General features: G+C 44.2%; 1 protein-coding gene across 6 annotated transcripts in view; it reads right to left on the bottom strand.

Annotated features, from left to right (window-relative positions):
• Positions 1-7,031: 7,031 nt before the first annotated feature.
• Positions 7,032-19,615, bottom strand: part of rbbp6 (retinoblastoma binding protein 6) — a 51,010-nt gene continuing 38,426 nt past the window's right edge. For all 6 annotated transcript variants that reach the window (XM_068056014.1, XM_068056015.1, XM_068056013.1 and 3 more), the window contains 6 exons: positions 16,772-16,832; positions 16,631-16,688; positions 15,186-15,548; positions 13,793-13,894; positions 9,840-11,624; positions 7,032-8,994 (listed from right to left, as the gene is read on the bottom strand). In XM_068056014.1, coding sequence (XP_067912115.1) covers positions 7,416-8,994; positions 9,840-11,624; positions 13,793-13,894; positions 15,186-15,548; positions 16,631-16,688; positions 16,772-16,832 — 3,948 coding nt within the window. In that variant the 3' untranslated portion in view covers positions 7,032-7,415. The remainder of the gene's footprint in view (positions 8,995-9,839; positions 11,625-13,792; positions 13,895-15,185; positions 15,549-16,630; positions 16,689-16,771; positions 16,833-19,615) is intronic.

Here is a 19,615-nt window from a genome sequence, read left to right as displayed (position 1 = left end):
ATCATATTGAAATTGGCCTTCTCCCAATTCAGTACTTTTATTTCCGGTCCCTCTTTGTCCTCTTCCCCAACTACCTTAAATCTTAGAGTTATGGTCACTATCCACGAAATGCTCTCCCACTGACACTTCTACCACTTGTCCGGCTTCATTCCCTAGGATTAGGTCCAGTATCGCCCCTACTCTTGTAGGACTTTCTACGTACTGGCTCAAAAAGCTCTCCTGTATGGACTTTAAGAATTCCGCCCCCTTTTAAGCTTTTTGCACTAAGACTATCCCAGTTGATATTGGGGAAGTTAAATTTCCCCTATTATTACATTATTATTTTTACACCTCTGAGATTTGCCGACATATCTGCCCGATTGTTTGGAGGCCTGTAGTACACTCCCAGTCAAGTGATTGCCTCCTTTTTGTTTTTAAGTTCTACCCATATGGCATTTGAGGAACCTTCTGAGGTATCATTCCTCCTTACTGCAGTAATTGATGCCTTGATCAACAGTACAATGCCACCTCCTCTTTTACACCCTCCCCTGTCGTGCCTGAAGATTCTAACGCTGGAATATTGAGCTGTCAGTCCTGCCCTTCCCTCAACCATGTCTCTGTGATAGCAATAATCATATTCCCATGTGTTAATCAACACCCTCAATTCATCTGCCTTACTACTAAGACTCCTTGCGTTAAAATAGATGCAATCCAGCCTTGCATTATTCGCTTGTGCCTTAGCAGGTCTAGATTTGCTCTGCCTTCCAGACTGAGCCAGTTTCTCTTCTATATCTGACTGTGCATCACCCCTTACTGTACCTCCACTCTGTATCCCATCCCCCTGCCAAATTAGTTTAAGCCTCCCCCCAACAGCACTAGCAAACCTCGCAGCAAGGATGTTGGTCCTATTCCGGTTCAGGTGCAACCCGTCCAACTTGTACAGGTCCCACCTTCGCCAGAAACAGACCCAGTGATCCAGGGAACTGAAGCCCTCCCTCCTGCACCATTTCTTCAGCCACACATTCATCTGCTCTATCCTCCTATTCCTATACTCACGAGCACGTGGCACCAGGAGTAATCCAGAGATGACAACCATTGAGGTCCTGCTTTTTAATCTGCTACCTAGCTCCCTAAATTCTTGTTACAGGACCTCATCCCTCTTTCTACCTATGTCGTTGGTACCAATGTGTATCACAACCTCTGACTGTTCAGCCTCCCCCTTCAGAATGTCCTGCAGCCGCTGCATGACATCCTTGACCCTATCACCAGGGAGGCAACATACCATCCTGGAGTCACGTTTGCAGATGCAGAAGCGCCGATCTGTACCCCTTAAGCTAGAATCCCCTATCACCATAGCTCTCCCACTCTTTTTCCTCCCCTCCTGTGCAGCTGAGCCACCCATGGTGCCATGAACTTGGCTCTTGCTGCTTTCCCCTGAGCAATCTGCCCCAACAATATCCAAAGCGGTATATCTGTTAGAGAGGGGCATGGCCACAGGGGACTCCTGAACTACCTATCTTCCTCTACTCACCCATTCCCTTCCTGCCTTTGCAGCATTTGCCTGCGGTGTGACCACCTCGCTAAACATACTATCCAGAACAATCTCAACATCATGGATGCTCCACAGTGAATCCACCTGCAGCTCCAGCTCCGTAATGCAGGTAGCCAGTAGCTACAGATGGACACACTTCCTGCACACATGGTCATCAGGGACACTGATTTCCTACATAGCGCAGGAGGAGCATATCACGGGTGAGAGCTCTCCTGTCATGACTTACTTTTATATTACTTAGTTACTCCCTTTAATTAAAAAATACTAATTACGCTAGGGGCCTTGTTCTACTCCAAACACTACCCACTAAAACCTAAATCCTCACCTTTGCTTTTGAAGCTACTGATAAATCCTACTAAAAATCAATACAGTTCACTTGTTAAAATAAACCTTACTCAAAAAAAAAGCTGCTCACTTGTTCCTTATTAAGCTATTTACACATGCACCCTAACACTGGTGTACTAACTCAGCTATTAGTTATTGCTACCAGCAGTTACTCACCAACCAATCACCTTGCAGCTTTCCTGTGACATCACTGTTCACTTTGTTTTCAAACTCCGGCGCGCCTGGACTCCGCTTCCGTAAGGTAAGTGACTTGGCCACGATCCTCGGGCTCTATTTATTCACTCCTCTCTCAGTGTTCTCCCCTCAGGTCTGCTCCACTCCCGGAAGGTAAGTGACTAGGCTGTGATCCTCGGGCTCTATTTATTCGCTCCTCTCTCAGCGTTCTCCCCTCAGGTCCGCTCTGCTCCCGGAAGGCAAGGAATGATCAGTGTTTTGGTTGGATTGCCATCTAGTGGCTGTCACTGTTTCGCCAACAAGAAGTGGAGAAAAAAAAGCTTTATTCACCACCTCAGCATGTCCCGAAATACTTTACAGCCAATTAAGTATTTGAAGTGGTAATTATTGTAATATAGTAAACATGGAAGTCAATTTACACAGTAAGATTCCACAAAGAATAATGTGATTATCAGATAATCTGTTGTTTGAGTGCTAAATATTGGCAAGGCCACCAGGGAAAACTCCCCTATTCCTCTTCAGATTGTACCATATGATCTTTTTCACATCCACCTACAAAAGGCAGACAGGGCTTCAGTTTAACATCTCATCTGAAAGATGGCACGTCTAACAATGCAGTATTTCCTCAGTACTGCAATGGTGTGGCAGCCTAGATTTTATACTTAAGTCACTGAAATAGAATATGAAGCCACAACCTTTTGACTCAGAGGCAAATGTGCTACCCAATAGGCTACGGCCGACACCTAACCTTAACAGCATCTCCTAGGCTCATTTACCAATTGGACAACTCTGGGTCCAGTGTCTCAAAGGTTGATGAAATGGGTGGGAAACACCATGAATTAGTCCAAGAAATATGCAGAAAAACAAACCATGTTAACAGCAGCTACCTTCATGACAGGATCTCAGTCTTTGTAAAGTGCTAGACAAAGACAAGTTTGTGGAGGAAAAATAAAGAATTTGCATTATATAGCACCTTATCACCTCCTTAGGACTTCACACCCAATGAATCATAGCTTCCCAGTTTTTAAAGAATTACCGATTTGGTCCCATGTTCCAATCTGCGTTCTCCATTGTTTTGAATTTGATTTAAAAGTCTTTCAAAAAGTTTTCAGAAACTTGAAATGCACTTTTCTCTCATGGAGTGCCATTATCTAGTTTATCCGTAACTCCTCCACAAATTCACAGCTTTATTGAGCAGAACCTCCCCAGATTGAATCAATGTCACTCAACTGGATTTGAATGGTTTTCCTGTCACTGTCTTGGATTATTCCAAACATTTCTCAGAGTAAAGGAGTTCCCCTCTTATATATTCTAAATTTACTTTTCACTAATGTCTGTTCATGCTCTCTGATTTGGTGTACTTTTAAGTAAATATTCAGCAGAAAATCCAACAGGTTTATCGATAAGATTCTGAAACCCAGCTGAGTGATAAGGTACTGAGAAACCTCAATCACTTGAGAAATCCTGAATACAGTATTTTACACAGTGCATCTTAATCTCTTCAAATTATTTTGGTGGATTTGTAGATTGTGTTCTAGGTCATTCTGTTGTATGTAGCTGCTAAAATAGATTGCCTGCATACTTTTAAGTATAACCAGCTTTTAGACACACTGCTTTTCTCTATACTTAGTAACATTGTGTACTAAGCTACAAGAAACCTTTTGTTGAGTTACACTAGTTTCCCCCCCCGCCCAAAAAAAGAGAGATTTTGATGCTGTCAGATCACAAAATGGTGAGATACAGATTTGTGTCCACTGGGGTGAAGAAGCAACAAGCCAAGGCCAAGCTTAACCCCAAATTGAAGGGTGGAAAGACAGCCTCACACCCTCACCTGGAAGCAGGCTGCTTAATCACAGTCTCAGTGCATGCTTAGGTAGATGCAGAGAGCGAGCGAGAAAAATAGAGATGGGATATAACTGTATTAAAGTATCAGTCTGATCAGCCAGAGAACACCACAGGCCAAGGGAACCAGGGTCATTTGAGAATTTTGTTGGGCCACTCAATAAAGGTGGTTTATAGTAATTTTCACACAGTTGGATAGCTTAGCAGTTTGGTGCTGAACTAGCAACCCAAAGATCCTGAGCTCAAATCCCATGATAAGCTGTGAAAGTTAATTCTTTATCTGCGACTTCATGGTTTAGCACCAGAAAGTGACCATGAAGCTGTCAAAAATTCAACTGGTTCACTAGTATATTTCAGGAACAAGAACCTTGCTATCCCTAAACATACTTGTGACTCCAGTCCCACACTATGTGGCTGACTAAAATGGCCTGAGTGTATTACACAGAATTTACTACAGAAACAAGACATTTGACCCAACAGGTTCATGCTAATGTTTATGCTCCACACAATCCTCCTCCCTTGATCTAATCCCAACAGATCCTTTGATTCCTTTCTCTCATTTGTTTATCTAGCTTCCTCTTAAATACATCTATGCTATTGATCTCAATCACGCCTTGTTACATTCTAACCACTGTGGGTAAAATTTCTCCTGGATTCCCCATTGGATATAATTGTGACACGTATTTATGGCCCACAGCTCTAGTCCTCTCTGCAAGTGCAAGTATCTTCGCTACATCCACCCTAGCAAACCCTTACTAATCTGAAAAACCTTGATCAAGTCAACTGTCTTCAGTTTTCTAGAGAAAAGAATCCCAGCCTGTTCAATCTTAAATGATAGGTATCACCTCCAGGGGAGCGTAATAAATGCTGGCTTGCCCATATCCCAGTAACAGTAAAGCTAATCCTCTACCCTGACCTATGACTAGAGCAGGTAAACGCCTCACGTTTCAAACCCAAGCACCAGCTTTGCCCCGATACTTTGTTCCCTCCATAATCAGCAGCTCTTTAGACAGTAAAGCATACAGAATATTCAATGTTCCGATTTTAGTCAAGAATTGAACAAAGCAGACTGAAAACAACACTGCACGGGTGAATAAGGACCGGCCTGTTTTTTTTAAGCAGAATCATTGCGACAACTAGTGGTAAGGAATTGTACTGCAACTGCGTGATAAAATTCAGATTGTTCCTCCAATGGCTATCTCAAAGTTACCATGGCATTAGCGCATATTGAATAAAAAATAGTTTAAAGCCTGGAATTCAAACACTTCCCGAAGAGTACCCATAAAACAGAAGAGATTACAGTGTCAATCCAAGTGCAGAAAATGTCCAGTAGATCTTATATTATCTAAATGGTGAGAGATTGCAGAGCTCGGAGATGCAGAGGGATCTGGTATCCTAGTGCATGAATCGTAAAAGGTTAGTATGCAGGTACAGCAAGTAATTAGGAAAGCTAATAGATTATTGCTTATTGCGAGGAGAATTGAATACAAAAGTCGGGAAGTTATGCTTCAGTTATACAGGGCATTGGTGAGACCACAGTGGCTAGCACCGCAGCCTCACAGCTCCAGCGACCCGGGTTCAATTCTGGGTACTGCCTGTGTGGAGTTTGCAAGTTCTCCGTGTCTGTGTGGGTTTCCTCCGGGTGCTTTGGTTTCTTCCCACAGCCAAAAGACTTGCAGGTTGATAGGTAAATTGGCCATTATAAATTGCCCCGAGTATAGGTAGGTGGTAGGGGAATATAGGGACAAGTGAGGATGTGGTAGGAATATTGGATTAGTGTAGGATTAGTATAAATGGGTGGTTAATGGTCGGCACAGACTGGTGGGCCGAAGGGCCTGTTTCAGTGCTGTATCTCTATATCTTGATGAAAGGGCACAGACTTGAAACGTTAAACTGTTTCTCCACAGACGCTGCCAGACCTACTTAGTGGGCTTAGCACTTTGTGTTTTTATTCCAGTAGATCTTTTTGACCTTAACACCTGGCAAACCTGTCTGCAATTAATTGAAAAGGTCAGACAAAGCCCACATATATTCTACAGAAGCTTGCTCAACACTCTTCTCATTGCAAGCTTGACTGAGCCCAGCCTGCGGGGTGGGCAGGGGGAAACTACATGCTGTCAGAATGTCACTTGTTTGAATCTCACTTGGGGTCACCAAGTCATTCTTGATAGGTAGATACAATGAGCCGCATATTTTAGGATGAGGATGGGAAACAGGAGGCTGTAGGAACTGGGCACTGCTTGCCACTAACATAGATCATGCTGGATCCAAAAGCACTGACCTCTTACAGCCTGACTTTCAGGCTCCCGTTTCCTATCCTAATCCGAAAATATGCAGCTCATGGTATCAACCGCTCAAGAATGCAAGATTAAGTGACCCCACAGAGAATTCAAAGCAGTGACTTTCTGACCCCACATTTTCCATCCCCCACCCAGACTGGGCTCAGTCAAGTTTGCATTGAGACAAGTGTTAATACATGGGCTTTGTCTGACATTTCATTTAATTGCAGACAGGTTTGCCAAGTGCTCAGGTCAAAAGGATCTGCTGCACACTTTCTACATCTGGATTGACATTATATTGGAATTACACCCCATGTGGTGTCAAATCAAAAAGGTTGGAAATTGCTTTCTAGAGTCTCTGTGCTGCAGAGGCAGTTCAAATCCTGCATTTGGATTTCAGCATCTGTGCAAAGCAGCAAAAGCTTTCCACTGATGCTAAACTTGTTAATGCATCCTGTATTTTAAGAAATTTTTGTTTCAGCTTCCTCATAACGGCTGGGTTGGAAGCACTTTCTCCTATCAATATCCATTGCCTAAAGAAAAGCAATAAGTGACTATTAATCCAAGAGGGATATACCCCAATATTAGCCCACTCAAGAAACCCTCCCCCCAACTACCCCACACATGAAACCCCAACTATGAGCCCATGTGAAACCCCCACTATTATCCCAGGTGAAACACCAGCTATTCCACCTCACACACTCACTCATGAAGCAGCAGTAAGTACATGCAAATCTTGATGCCATTAACCAAAAAATAATCAATACTGTGGGAGTAAAATCTTGTGGTGCATGAGGTTTTTTATTGGTGTTACTGTGGAGTGGGAAAGAGCTCAGTGACAGTATTTACACCAACTATAATGAATTCAATGAAAATTTATTCAGTCAAAAGATGACACAGTGAGGCTTTACTTTATACTGCAAATCATCAGGCAAAACATTTACATTAATTACACTGTCAGCTTGTATACACAGCTATAAAAAAAGTTTAGTGAAAAATTTTCACAGTAGTTCCCAGTGTAGTCTGATAGTTCACATAAAAATGCTGCAGCATAATCTGCCCATACCCATGGTCAAACATAATTCTGTACAAAAACTGCTAATTTATAAACCCTCAATATTACAGAAAACAAAATCTCCGAAGTTGCAGTAGACTCAGCGCAGAATAGCAATGTCCGAGTGAATATTTACAAAGCTTCTAATGTATTTATTACAGGATCTGATCAAACATTCCAGCCACCCCACCTAATCAGTTTCTGCCGTTCGTAGGATGACAGATGATCGGACCTTCTGGTCACTGTCCTTATCTTTGTCTTTGCTCTTTTTAGACTTTTTCTTTTTATGTTTGTGTTTCTGTGTTTTGTCGAGTTCAGACTCAATGCCCAAATGTTTCTTGTGCTTTTTGTGCTTCTTGTGCTTCTTGTGTTTCTTTTTCTCTTTTTTCTTCTTTTTCTTTTTGCTGTCCTGAGTGTCCTCTGAGCTGACACTGCTACTGCGGCTCCGTGTCTGGCTCTCGCTTGGACTGTGGCTCCTAGTGCAACTGGGGCTCGGGCTGCTATGGGCGTGACTTTTATTGGTGCTGTTTCTGGAGCCCACAGACATCCCCTTGATCTCTCTTGTTTGGTCCGTGATCTCTTTCACCTCCCTTCCCTCCTTCAGTGCACGTTCATCCTCACTCTCACTGTTGCTTTCGCTGTAGTCAGGTTCAAAGGCAGCTTCATCAGTTTCCCTGGCCAGGTCCAGGGAGTGTCGAGAATGCCGGGCAGAGCGGCTGACTGGCCCTGGGGGCTTGTTGCGGCTGTGATCTTTGTCACCTCGTCCAACAGAATGCTCTTGATCGTTCTTATCAGTCGTTGTTTCAGCCCGGTGAGAGACCTTATTCCCACTTACTTGCTTGTCCTTATTGCTCCTTGTTTCCAATGCATGTTTCTCCTTCTCTCGGCTGGAAATGGCTGATTTTGGTTCTTCAGTGGCACATCTGGACTCGGACACACTCCTGTGGTCCGCCTGCGGCTTCCTGTCTTTCCCAGGACTCTGGTCATTTTTCCTGGGCTCTGTACTACCTTTCCTGCTATCTGTCTGTTGTTCCTTGCCTTTTTGGCTGTGTACCAGCTCTTCACTTTTACTGGGAGAATCTCGCCTCCTGACATCTCGGCTTCGCTCCTCTCTGCGTTTAGAGATTGGGATCTGCCAGTCAACACTTTCCACCTTCCCATCAACACAAGGAACTGAGTCTTTGTTTGAGGCTCCTCGACTGCCTGGCTCTAACTTTTCAGCCACTCGGTCTTTTGAAGGTTGAGGGGGATTTTTGCCAATTGCTGACTCAATATCCCGCTCTGTAACTGTTGGCTTATCGAGCTGAACCGGAGTTTTCTTCTTCTCTGAAGTCTCCTTGTCGGGCACACCATGCTCCTTATCTTTGATCTTCAAAACTTTCTCACTTGAGCTTTTTGTTGGTGCTTTGGGCTCCTGCTGAGCTTCATCCAAGTTCAGTTCTTTTGCAATTTTTGGGGCTCTCTCAGCAGGGACTGCCTCTTTATCAGTTTGCTTCACTGGGTTTGCAGACTTCACACCTGCACCTGGCCCAGAGCTTGCAGCTTTCCCAACATTTAATGCAGCAGCTGCTGCTATCTTTCCTTCATCTTCATCAGTCTCATAATCTTCCTTCTCCCACTTGGATCGAGGAACTTGAACAATGACAATCTCATCTTCAGCTGGGGGTCTGGTATCGCTGTTGTACTCCTCCATAGTCTTGATCACTGTCTTCTTTGCATCCAATTTCTCTTCAGTTTTCCTAATGGGGCTCCCTCCAGCAGAACTGGTACTGGGGGTGGAAAATACGAGTAAAATTACATCATTTATTTTATTGTCAGCTCTCCCTCCCCTACCTTCAATAGCTAAAATTCCCAATTCTGGTCACACAGAAAAGACTCATCTCATGCAGAAGAGATGCAGCATGGAATGCACTTCCCTACACAGAGAGGAAACCAGAGTGTGTAAGCATGGTGATCTCATGCACCCACCCTAAACCTCCTGGGTACAGTTGGTGCATGAGTGGGGCGGTGCGGGGGAGAACACTTTGAGAGGTCAGTTTATCGTATACAACGGTGGGTGAGAAATATAATGTTGCAGTCTTACACTGAAAAGAAAGGCTTGATTTTTCGAAGCAAGTTTGATTCCAGCTCAACAGGATGTTTTACAGCTGCTGCAGTGAAGAATCAAACTACAGCAGGAAAAATAAGTGGCAGTAATCAGATAAACGTGCTTATAGGAAGACTCAGAAGGTTACAAAGAACAGTACAGCACAGGAACAGGCCATTCGGCCTTCCAAGCCTGCGACGATCTTGATGCATTCCCTCCCTGCTCCTACAACTGGATTTACAACTGCAATAGGCTGAGCATTGTTCTTTGTTGGGGGAAGTTGGGAGATTGATAGATTTGAAAATCACTAATGTTGGCACTGGCTACCAATATTATCTGGAATCAGAGAATGCCAAAACTTGGCAATGGTAACAGATCCATACCACAGGAACACAAACTGGGATCCTCAATAACATTTCAAACAAAATACAAAAGAACCAGAACCATGCTCTGGCCCCCTTCCCCAGAAACCAGACCATCTGATATTAACCACTCCAAATATAGGGCTAAGATCTGAAGCATGCTAACCTTGTGTAATCTACCAGCGTTGAACCAGCCACCTCGCCCCCAGCCACTTTCCTCCTCGTCTTTGTTCTCACTTTCTCAGGTTTGGATTTCCCACCGTTCACTTCCATCAACTCTGCAGGTTCTTCCAGTGCAGCTGGGGACTCCCCACTCACAATCTTCTTTCCACTCTCGCGGTTTATTTTGATCTTCCTTACTGGCACATTTGCTGGAGTGGCCTTCTCCTTGTCAGAAGGCAATTCTATATGTTTTTCTGTTGCTTTCTCAGTGCCAGAGTTGAATTTACCTTTCACTGAAGGTTTTGCTGCCTCAGGTGTTTCTACTTTTGATGATTTAGTTGGAGGTGTTCCGAGCTCTCTCTCTGTCACTTTTTCGTCAGTTTTCCTTTTGCGCTTGTCAGCTTTCACCTCAGCTTTAATTGGTTTATCATCTACTTTGACTGCCTTTTTCGATTTGTCCTCCCTACTGACTACTTTTTCATGTTTCTCATGTCTAGACTCCTCCCTGGAGTAATCCTTTCTTTGCTTTTCCTCTTTTGCAATCTTCATCTCTTGGTATTCACGTCCCATTTTAAGCTGCACCTTCCTGGGCAGAAAGAATTTCTCACTTTTCGGCAGCAGATGGATTTTTGGCCCCTCTACCTTGGGAGGACATTCCTCCCTAGTTTTCTTGATGCTGGGCTCACTGTGAGGGGATTTATCCCTTTCTCTCTCTATGGGCTTTTCTTGAGGTGCTTTTGCTGTTTTCCCTGAGGATTCCTTCTTCGGTGTACCACTCTCTGCTTTCCGTTTCAGCTTTTCACCCTTTGCTTTTGACTTTTCCTTTCTGTCCTTGTCGGATGTGGCTTTGTAAGGGATCGAGTCTCCTTCCATGGGCTCATCTCTCACAGGTGTTGCATCATCTCTGCTGAGGGGCAGAAACAAGGAGGATCCCTTCCCTTCATCGTCAGCAGTCGCCCCAGTCTTCTTCCCATCCCGAGAAGACTCTGCATTAGTGGCAGACTCCGTTTCATCTTTTTTCTTCTTCCTGTGTTTTTTGTGCTTTGTGCCTTTTGAGTCAGGGCGAAGGCTCTGCACTTCCTTTTCCTTGGACCCCCTTGGTTCTTTTGCAGCATGACTTTCTCTGTAAGAGTACTTTTCTGGGTAATTGCTAGCGCTAGCCACGTTACGACCCCGGGAGGCCTGTTCCACTGGATACTCCTCCCGGCGGCCCCGACTGTGAGGTGAACCTTCACGCCTAGTACCAGCCGTGCCAAACCGTTCTGGAGAGAAGTGGTCCTTATTTGTGGGAGACCGAGGTCGTGGCTGATTACCACCGCTGCAGCCCTTATAATATTCGTACCATGCCCTGCATCGCCTTTCCCACTCTCTGTACCGCTCCCTTTCGTAAGGGTCTCTTGGATCACGAGGCCTATCGTAAAGTTCTCTGTAGTCGAAAGGAGGTGGCGGCTCTCTGTAGCGATCGAAATACTCGCGATCATTTTCACCCTGTGGCGCACTTCTTTTGTAAGGAGAATGGGTTTTGTAATTCGGAGATCGGGAACGGGAGCGATAGCTTCTGTAGGATGGTGACCTCGATCTGGACCTGTGAAATCCACGAGATCGGGATCTGGATCGATAACCCCGACTCTTTCCACTACCTCTTCGATACGAAGGAGACCTAGAATAGGAACGACTTGGGGACCGACTGACTGACCGAGAATAAGATCGTGAGGAATGAGATCTGGACTTGGAATAGGAGTAAGAGCTTCCACTGAATGATGATCCACTATATGAGCGTGACCTGGACCTGAGCAGGAAGTGAAGAGTAAGGTGATTACGTATCAAATGTCACAACTCAAATATTGTAAACAAACAACTGAAATGCAGGTTTCTACCGTATGTCTGGAAGCCCATTTGGATTGGAATAGAAAACTTCCATTGGGGACTACATGTTTCCCAATATAGAACGGTCATTGGAACCAAGGAAAAGGTGCAAGATACATTCAACATAATAGTTCTGGGATCAGATGATATAGTTACTTTCAAACACTTGAAAATATAGGGCTACACCTAATTAAGCAAGGAAGGTTATTTGACGGTGGGGGCAATCTTAAATTTAAAAAGTGGCGGCGATCCGGGAGGGAGAAAAGGTGGGAGGGGGTCCGGCCAGGGAGGGCGGAGTAGGAGGGGTCCGGCCAGGGAGGGAGGAGTAGGAGGGCATCAGGCAGTCAGTCTGTCTGGAAGCAGGTTTCTGGCAACACTCACTACCTTGTCTGCTGCCTACAGATTTCAGCTGTTCCAAAACCAGACGGTAGCAGCAAAGTGGAGCTAACTGATGAGATCCATTATTCTGAAGCCATGTTGGGCATTACACTTGGAATAGTAAACCTCTAATGTAAACTTTGAAAACTACAGACAACAAAGTCCTGCAGATAGCGTCAGAGAAAAACAGTATTTATCTGGATGACATCACAGAGTCTGTTCTGTGAAACCACGATAGGGATAGACAGCTGAGGTGTCAATTACAATACGCAAAGAAACCAGAGCAGCCTTTGATCTCTTTGTGGGTTGGGGGAAAGATGAGACTCCTCTCCAAATATAAAATGCAGGCAAAGGGGAAGAATAAGACAGCAAGATTTGACTTTGCATCATTAAAGATCAGGTGGGTATTTAGAAGGACATTCTGCCCCTTCAAACATTAAGTTGCAAGCATTCCAGCAATGGACAAAAACTAGGATTGAGAGAAGCACTGAAGAGGTGTGGGGGTAGCTTCAGTGTAAAAGTACTTCCCCCAGCTATACAGGATCAAAGGAGCGATGAACACTCTCCCTTTACAGGAGATTGTCATTTTTGTTACAGCAGCAAACAACTGTTCACCCATCCTTCGTGGAAAAGTTTCCACGGAAAAACATCTTTGACCACCAATCCATCAGGCAGTGGTCTGCACGGAATGTCGTCAAGGCCCTACAGGAAAAGGAGATGATGGATCCGGTCGGATGGTTCCCTGAGCAGACTGCCAAAGTAATTTGGCAGAATGCCTCATCACCAGAACTTTCAAACAAGCATCAAAATATAGCTTGGCTGGTGGTGCGAAGAGCCCTCCCTATCAGATCCTTCCTGCACGCCCGGAGTCTCACACCCTTTGCACAATTCCCTCAAGGCTGTGGTGGGGAAGATACGGTTGCCCACCTCTTTCTGGAATGTGTCTTTGAAAAGCAGATGTGGAAAGAGATGCAGTGGTTTTTGTCGAGGTTCATCCCAAGCAGCTCTGTAACACAGCAGTCTGTGCTCTACGGGATGTTCCCAGGGACGCACACTAGATAATCAACTGCTGCTGGAGGACTATCAATTCGGTGAAAGACGCCCTTTGGTCTGCCCAAAACTTGCTGCTCTTCCAGCGCAAAGAGTTGTCCACGACCGAATGTTGCGGACTGGCTCATTCCAAGGTCCAGGACTACGTGCCGAGCGACACACTAAAGCTAGGGGCAGCCGCGGCAAAGGCTCAATGGGGAAAGACCACTGTGTAAGGCCCCCCTCACCAAGCTGAACTGAGGGGCTGGATCCATGGAAAACCCCTCGAACAGTAGCCAGAAAATGTTTGTTTGCTGTAAAATGTATATGGCATGTCAAATGAAATGGAAGGGTTGTGAGGCAACTCACTCCTGTATTGAAAGAAACTGATCACCTTTGCACTCTTCCTATTGTTTGACTTTGTGCTCTTTGGAACGGTTTTGTAATTATTTTTTTAAAATTTTTTTTACAGATTTTATGAATAAAGTATATTTTGGAAATAAAAAAAGCAAACACACTGTTCTGACAGGCACATGTGATGGTGCAGTATGTGCTGTTGTCAGATCAGACTGTCACTCCATTGATAGGTCAAACAAATCAGCATCACAAATGAGCTTTCACTTTTTACCTGCTGCAGGACTGACTGAGATCTGCTATGGTCAGATTTCACGACAAGTCGATTACCTGGAGTAGGAACGTCTGCGTTCCTTCTGGATTTTTCTGTACTCCATTAACTCTTTAGCAAAATCATTGGTGAACTCATCAAGCTTTGACTTTTTCTTCTCCCTAAAGTGTTTTTGGTGGTGAGGGTGGGGGCAAGAGAAAAAACAAAACTTAATAAAACAAAGAGTGAAGACCTTTAAATATTTAACACAGTAATCACATCTATGAAGCTTGCAGTATGTGAACAGTCTTAACATGCTAGCTGCAGTTTTAACTGTCCCACCTTTATGCACCCATTAAAATGCTCAATTTACGCAGCCACAAAGGCTGCTCCCCTCTACTTAGAGGGCGCTGAACAAATACAAAAATGAAACTTGCACAATGGACATTTATGGTATTTGGAAATGAAATGCAAGATTATTAAAAAAAAAGTAAAAGAAAAATTATTTGAAACATGACCCTGTTGGTTTCCTCCACTGCTGACTGTTAGCCATTGGGCCCTCCAGAAGCAGTGCTGCACCGAAGATAAATAAAAAGTGTTAAAGGGTTTGGGCCCATCTTGCTAATTGTCAGCCCACTCGAATTGGTAAGCAATGAGTCCTTTTGCTTGCTGGCCTAGGTTAGTGTTCTCATTCGTTGTCTGGCAGCCAAAAATAATGGTTGTGCTGCATTATTTTAATTTACTCCACATGAACCTGTCACGTGAGAACACAGACTGAATCAAATTTTGTTCAGAAATGACATAAGTAATGGGCTGAGTTTTAACAAAGTCACTGTTGTGAAAAATTTCAGTCTTCCCAGGCTGCATGTGACTACCAGGGGCACATTCAATCAAATGCTGGTCTTTACAGACAGATTTTGGTTTCAAAATTTCTTTTTGCAATTACTGTGGAATGTCTAGCCCCTGCCCTGCATTCAAGAGTCAACACTTGAAACAGTTTTTTATATGCCAATACCAGGACCACACAGAAACACAGTGTACTGTAGTTACAGATCATTAACTGCTGAAACAGAACATAAAAGATACAATTGGGAAAAGGTATTTCAAGCCTCACGGTAACTCTCAGCAGGACTCCTAAGGTAGTGACTGAACTTTAATTGCAGTTAATGCAATTATTGCAACAAAATGATGAACGTCTGCCGATTAGTCCGCATCTCACAGACTAAGAGTTTTTTTCGGGTAGAAAACCATCAGAAGAGTTCTGATGAAGGGCCCATCAGAAACATTAACCTGTCTTTTTCATGCATACCTATGTATGATCTGCATTTTATTTTTATTTCAGGTTTTCAACAGTTATAGTTTAAATAATAACTCCGATGACATTTCAACTGCAGCCAACTTCAAAGGAAGAACCCCTTTATATACACCCACAACAGAAATTATACAAACTTTAAAAACAACTTAATCACTCACTCTTCTTTTAGCCGTCGCTGCTCCCTGTAGAACTCCTCTCTGGACAGTGGAGGTACTTGTGTGACTGTTGGTATTACACTGGCAGGAGCTGCTGGGGTGGCAGGAGGTACCCATGGGGCAGATATCGTCGCCGGAGCTGGAGGGAATCCTGGAGGAGGAATGCTAAATCCTGTGGGTGGGGGTTGGCCAGGAGGAAACTGTGGAGGAAACTGAGGGGGAGGCACTCCTGGAGGAAGAGGAACTGGGTGAGGTGGAGGAGGATATAGGGCTGGGGGATGCACATACACTGGTGGGGGGTTTGTAATTGCCTGTGTTCGGCTTCTTGGAACACGATCACTCTGCTGATGCCCTCTGTTGGATGGCCTAGGGGAACAGATTTAGAAAGAGGTAAACCGAAATACTGAGCTGCAGTAATAGCAGTCGATCTGTAAACACCTGAAAGGGTTAATGTTTCCGATGTGGTACCCACTTTCAGCACTTGCCATTATTGAAAATGCAGTGGTGGATATTCTCAAACATGGTATTTCAAGGTAAATGCTTCAATGTCCTGTGGGAAATCAGGGAACCAAGATGTCAGGAGCAACACCAGCTCCCAGAGATCCTTGTGGACACTCAGCCAGAAACTGAGTAGAAAGTCATTTCACTCAATTTACATCACTCTCTCTGAAAAACTAAAGAAGCATACAAAATTGTATTCGCTACATATAACCTGTCACAATGCAAATATATACTTAAATGAAATGAAGATTTATTGAAAAAATGTGAACCAACATCTGAATGAAATAGTTAAGAATGCATAATTGAGTCAGTGCCATTTCTATAACCATATCTATGGAATAAAATTAGAAATTAGCTAAACAATAGCTTTATTTTGGTAATTAGGTTGAGTGGAACGAGGGAAGAGGGAAATATTACTTTCACTTATATTGGGTTTCATCACATTAAAACATCGCAAGCGTACCACACCACCTGTGTTTCAGCGCACAGTCCTATGCTGTGAGCCAGCTTAGAATGTAGCCCAGACCGTTGGGATGAGTGTCCCTTCTATTTAAGGGCTACAGAAATCACCAGGGATCTAGTGGGTGAAAGCTGACAATACAGAAGTACTCACAATTCAAATGTCAAGTGTACGCAGAGAAGCCACAGTGATGCAGTACACATGGTTCTCTAAAGTTGGGGCTGTGTCAAGAATGTTAGGGGGAACCAGAGTGCTTTATGCTACACTTATTTTGTGTTATACTCAACCTTGGTGCGTCAGGTTAAAAGGATTTCTGATCAGCATTCAACCTTGACCCTGGAATTGCTTGCTAAAAGGGAAAAAATTCTACTCCCAAAAATGAGGGGAGAATTTACAAAAAGCTTTCATAGTTACATAAAATTTTAAACTAGCCAGGGAGGTACAATTCTTGAGGTTGCATACAGAACTCAGCATGGTTCCTACTTACACTTCCCAGCCAGGTCTGTTTCCTGGAGGTCTAACACCACTGGTCCTCATTGGCTGACCTAAACATAAAGGTAATAGAATTTAATGCTTTGATTCAGTTTTTATAACAGTCAATCTGAAAACCATTTCCTAAATAACAAACCTGTTGTGGGTATTGACTGTCCATGTGAAGCAGGATGACCAAGAACAGGAACTTGATAACCCTGAAATGGAGCACAATGACAATTAAGCCAAAGTAATGGGACATCATTAGCTGGGTAGACACAAGTTAATTCACAGCTTAAACCAAGTGCAAGCCAATGAACCAAGGTCCTTCCCAGTTATTCTCATTGAACAGACTCCCAGTGGTCCTCACTCATTGTATAAAATTCCAACAGACCAAACTCCTTCCCATTGCAATCTCAATGGACCAAACAACTTGCCCCATAGAATAAAATTTCAACGGAACAAACTGCTCCCCATTCATTCGCATTGCATAATGGCAAGACCAGAAATGTCAGTTTTTCCCCAGTCCACAAAAACTTTCACCTCTTTACAGGCAAGAGATCATATAATTTATCAGTGGGCTAGACTGTAAGGAAACCTCAAATTCAAAGTACACTTCACCAACTTCAACCGTCAATCTAGATCCATACATCACTTTTGGTTAATCATCCTGTTGTTGTGAAAGCTGAAGTTAGTTACCTTTTAGTTTTACAGTTTAAAGAGTCATTGAGTTCCTGTGAGGAAGGAGGATAAGATTGGCAAGTTTCGGGAACCTTGGATAACGCGGGATATTGTGAGCCTCGTCAAAAAGAAAAAGGAAGCATTCGTAAGGGCTGGAAGGCTAGGAACAGACGAATCCCTTGAGGAATATAAAGACAGTAGGAAGGAGCTTAAGCAAGGAGTCAGGAGGGTTAAAAGGGGTTATGAGAAGTCATTGGCAAACAGGATTAAGGAAAATCCCAAGGCTTTTTATACGTATATAAAGAGCAAGAGGGTAACCAGGGAAAGAGTTGGCCCACTCAAAGACAGAGAAAGGAATCTATGTGTGGAGCCAGAGGAAATGGGCGAGGTACTAAATGAGTACTTTGCATCAGTATTCACAAAGGAGAAGGACTTGGTGGATGATGAGCCTAGGGAAGGGAGTGTAGACAGTCTCAGTCATCTCATTATCAAAAAGGAGGTGGCGTTGGGTGTCTTGCAAAGCATTAAGGTAGATATGTCCCCAGGGCCTGATGGGATCTACCCCAAAATACTGAGGGAGGCAAGGGAAGAAATTGCTGGGGCCTTGACAGAAATCTTTGCATCCTCATTGGCTACAGGTGAGGTCCCAGAGGACTGGAGAATAGCCAATGTTGTTCCTTTGTTTAAGAAGGGTAGCAAGGATAATCCAGGAAATTATAGGCCGGTGAGCCTTACGTCAGTGGTAGGGAAATTATTAGAGAGGATTTACTCCCATTTGGAAACAAAGGGACTTATTAGCGAGAGGCAGCATGGTTTTGTGAAGGGGAGGTCGTGTCTCACTAATTTGATTGAGCTTTTTGAGGAAGTGACGAAGATGATTGATGAAGGAAGGGCAGTGGATGTTATCTATATGGACTTCAGTAAAGCCTTTGACAAGGTCCCTCATGGCAGACTGGTACAAAAGGTGAAGTCACATGGGACCAGAAGTGAGCTGGCAAGATGGATACAGAACTGGCTCGGTCATAGAAGACAGAGGGTAGCAGTGGAAGGGTGCTTTTCTGAATGGAGGGATGTGACTAGTGGTGTTCCGCAGGGATCAGTGCTGGGACTTTTGCTCTTTGTAGTATATATAAATGATTTGGAGGAAAATGTAGCTGGTCTGATTAGTAAGTTTGCGGACGACACAAAGGTTGGTGGAGTTGCGGATAGTGATGAGGATTGTCAGAGGATACAGCAGGATATAGATCGGTTGGAGACTTGGGCGGAGAAATGGCAGATGGAGTTTAATCCGGACAAATGTGAGGTAATACATTTTGGAAGGTCTAATGCAGGTGGGAAGTATACAGTAAATGGCAGAACCCTTAGGAGTATTGACAGGCAGAGAGATCTGGGCGTACAGGTCCACAGGTCACTGAAAGTGGCAACGCAGGTGGATAAGGTAGTCAAGAAGGCATACGGCATGCTTGTCTTCATCGGTCGGGGCACAGAGTATAAAAATAGGCAAGTCATGCAGATGTACAGAACCTTAGTTAGGCCACACTTGGAATAATGCATGCAATTCTGGTCGCCACACTACCAGAAGGACGTGGAGGCTTTGGAGAGGGTACAGAAGAGGTTTACCAGGATGTTGCCTGGTCTGGAGGGCATTAGCTATGAGGAGAGGTTGGATAAACTCGGATTGTTTTCACTGGAACGACGGAGGTGGAGGGGCAACATGATAGAGGTTTACAAAGTTATAAGCGGCATGGACAGAGTGGATAGTCAAAAGCTTTTTCCCCAAAGTGCAAGAGTCAGTTACTAGGGGACATAGGTTTAAAGGTGAGAGGGGCAAAGTTTAGAGGGGATGTGCGAGGCAATTTCTTTACACACAGGGTGGTGAGTGCCTGGAACTTGTTGCCAGGGGAGGTGGTGGAAGCAGGTACCATAGAGACGTTTAAGAGGCATCTTGACAAATACATGAATAGGATGGGAATAGAGGGATACGGATCCCGGAAGTGCAGAAGGTTTTAGTTTAGGCAGGCATCAAGATCGGCGCAGGCTTGGAAGGCCGAATGGCCTGTTCCTGTGCTGTACTGTTCTTTGAATAGCAAAGAAACAGGCCCTCCGGCCCATCGTTTCTGTGCTGGCCATCAAGCACCTATCTATTCTAATCCCATTTTCCAGCACTTGGCCCATAGCCTTGTATGCTATGGCGTTTCAAGTGCTCATCTAAATACTTCTTAAATGTTGAGGGTTCCTGCCTCGACAGCCCCTTTGCGTACTGTGTTCCAGATTCCAACCACCCTCAGGTTTAGGCCGAAGCAGTTGAATTTCAAATTCA

The sequence above is a fragment of the Heterodontus francisci genome, chromosome 24 (genome assembly GCF_036365525.1).
Source record: "Heterodontus francisci isolate sHetFra1 chromosome 24, sHetFra1.hap1, whole genome shotgun sequence".
NCBI classification, from domain to species: domain Eukaryota; kingdom Metazoa; phylum Chordata; class Chondrichthyes; order Heterodontiformes; family Heterodontidae; genus Heterodontus; species Heterodontus francisci.
This window is presented reverse-complemented; position numbering and strand designations above follow the sequence as displayed.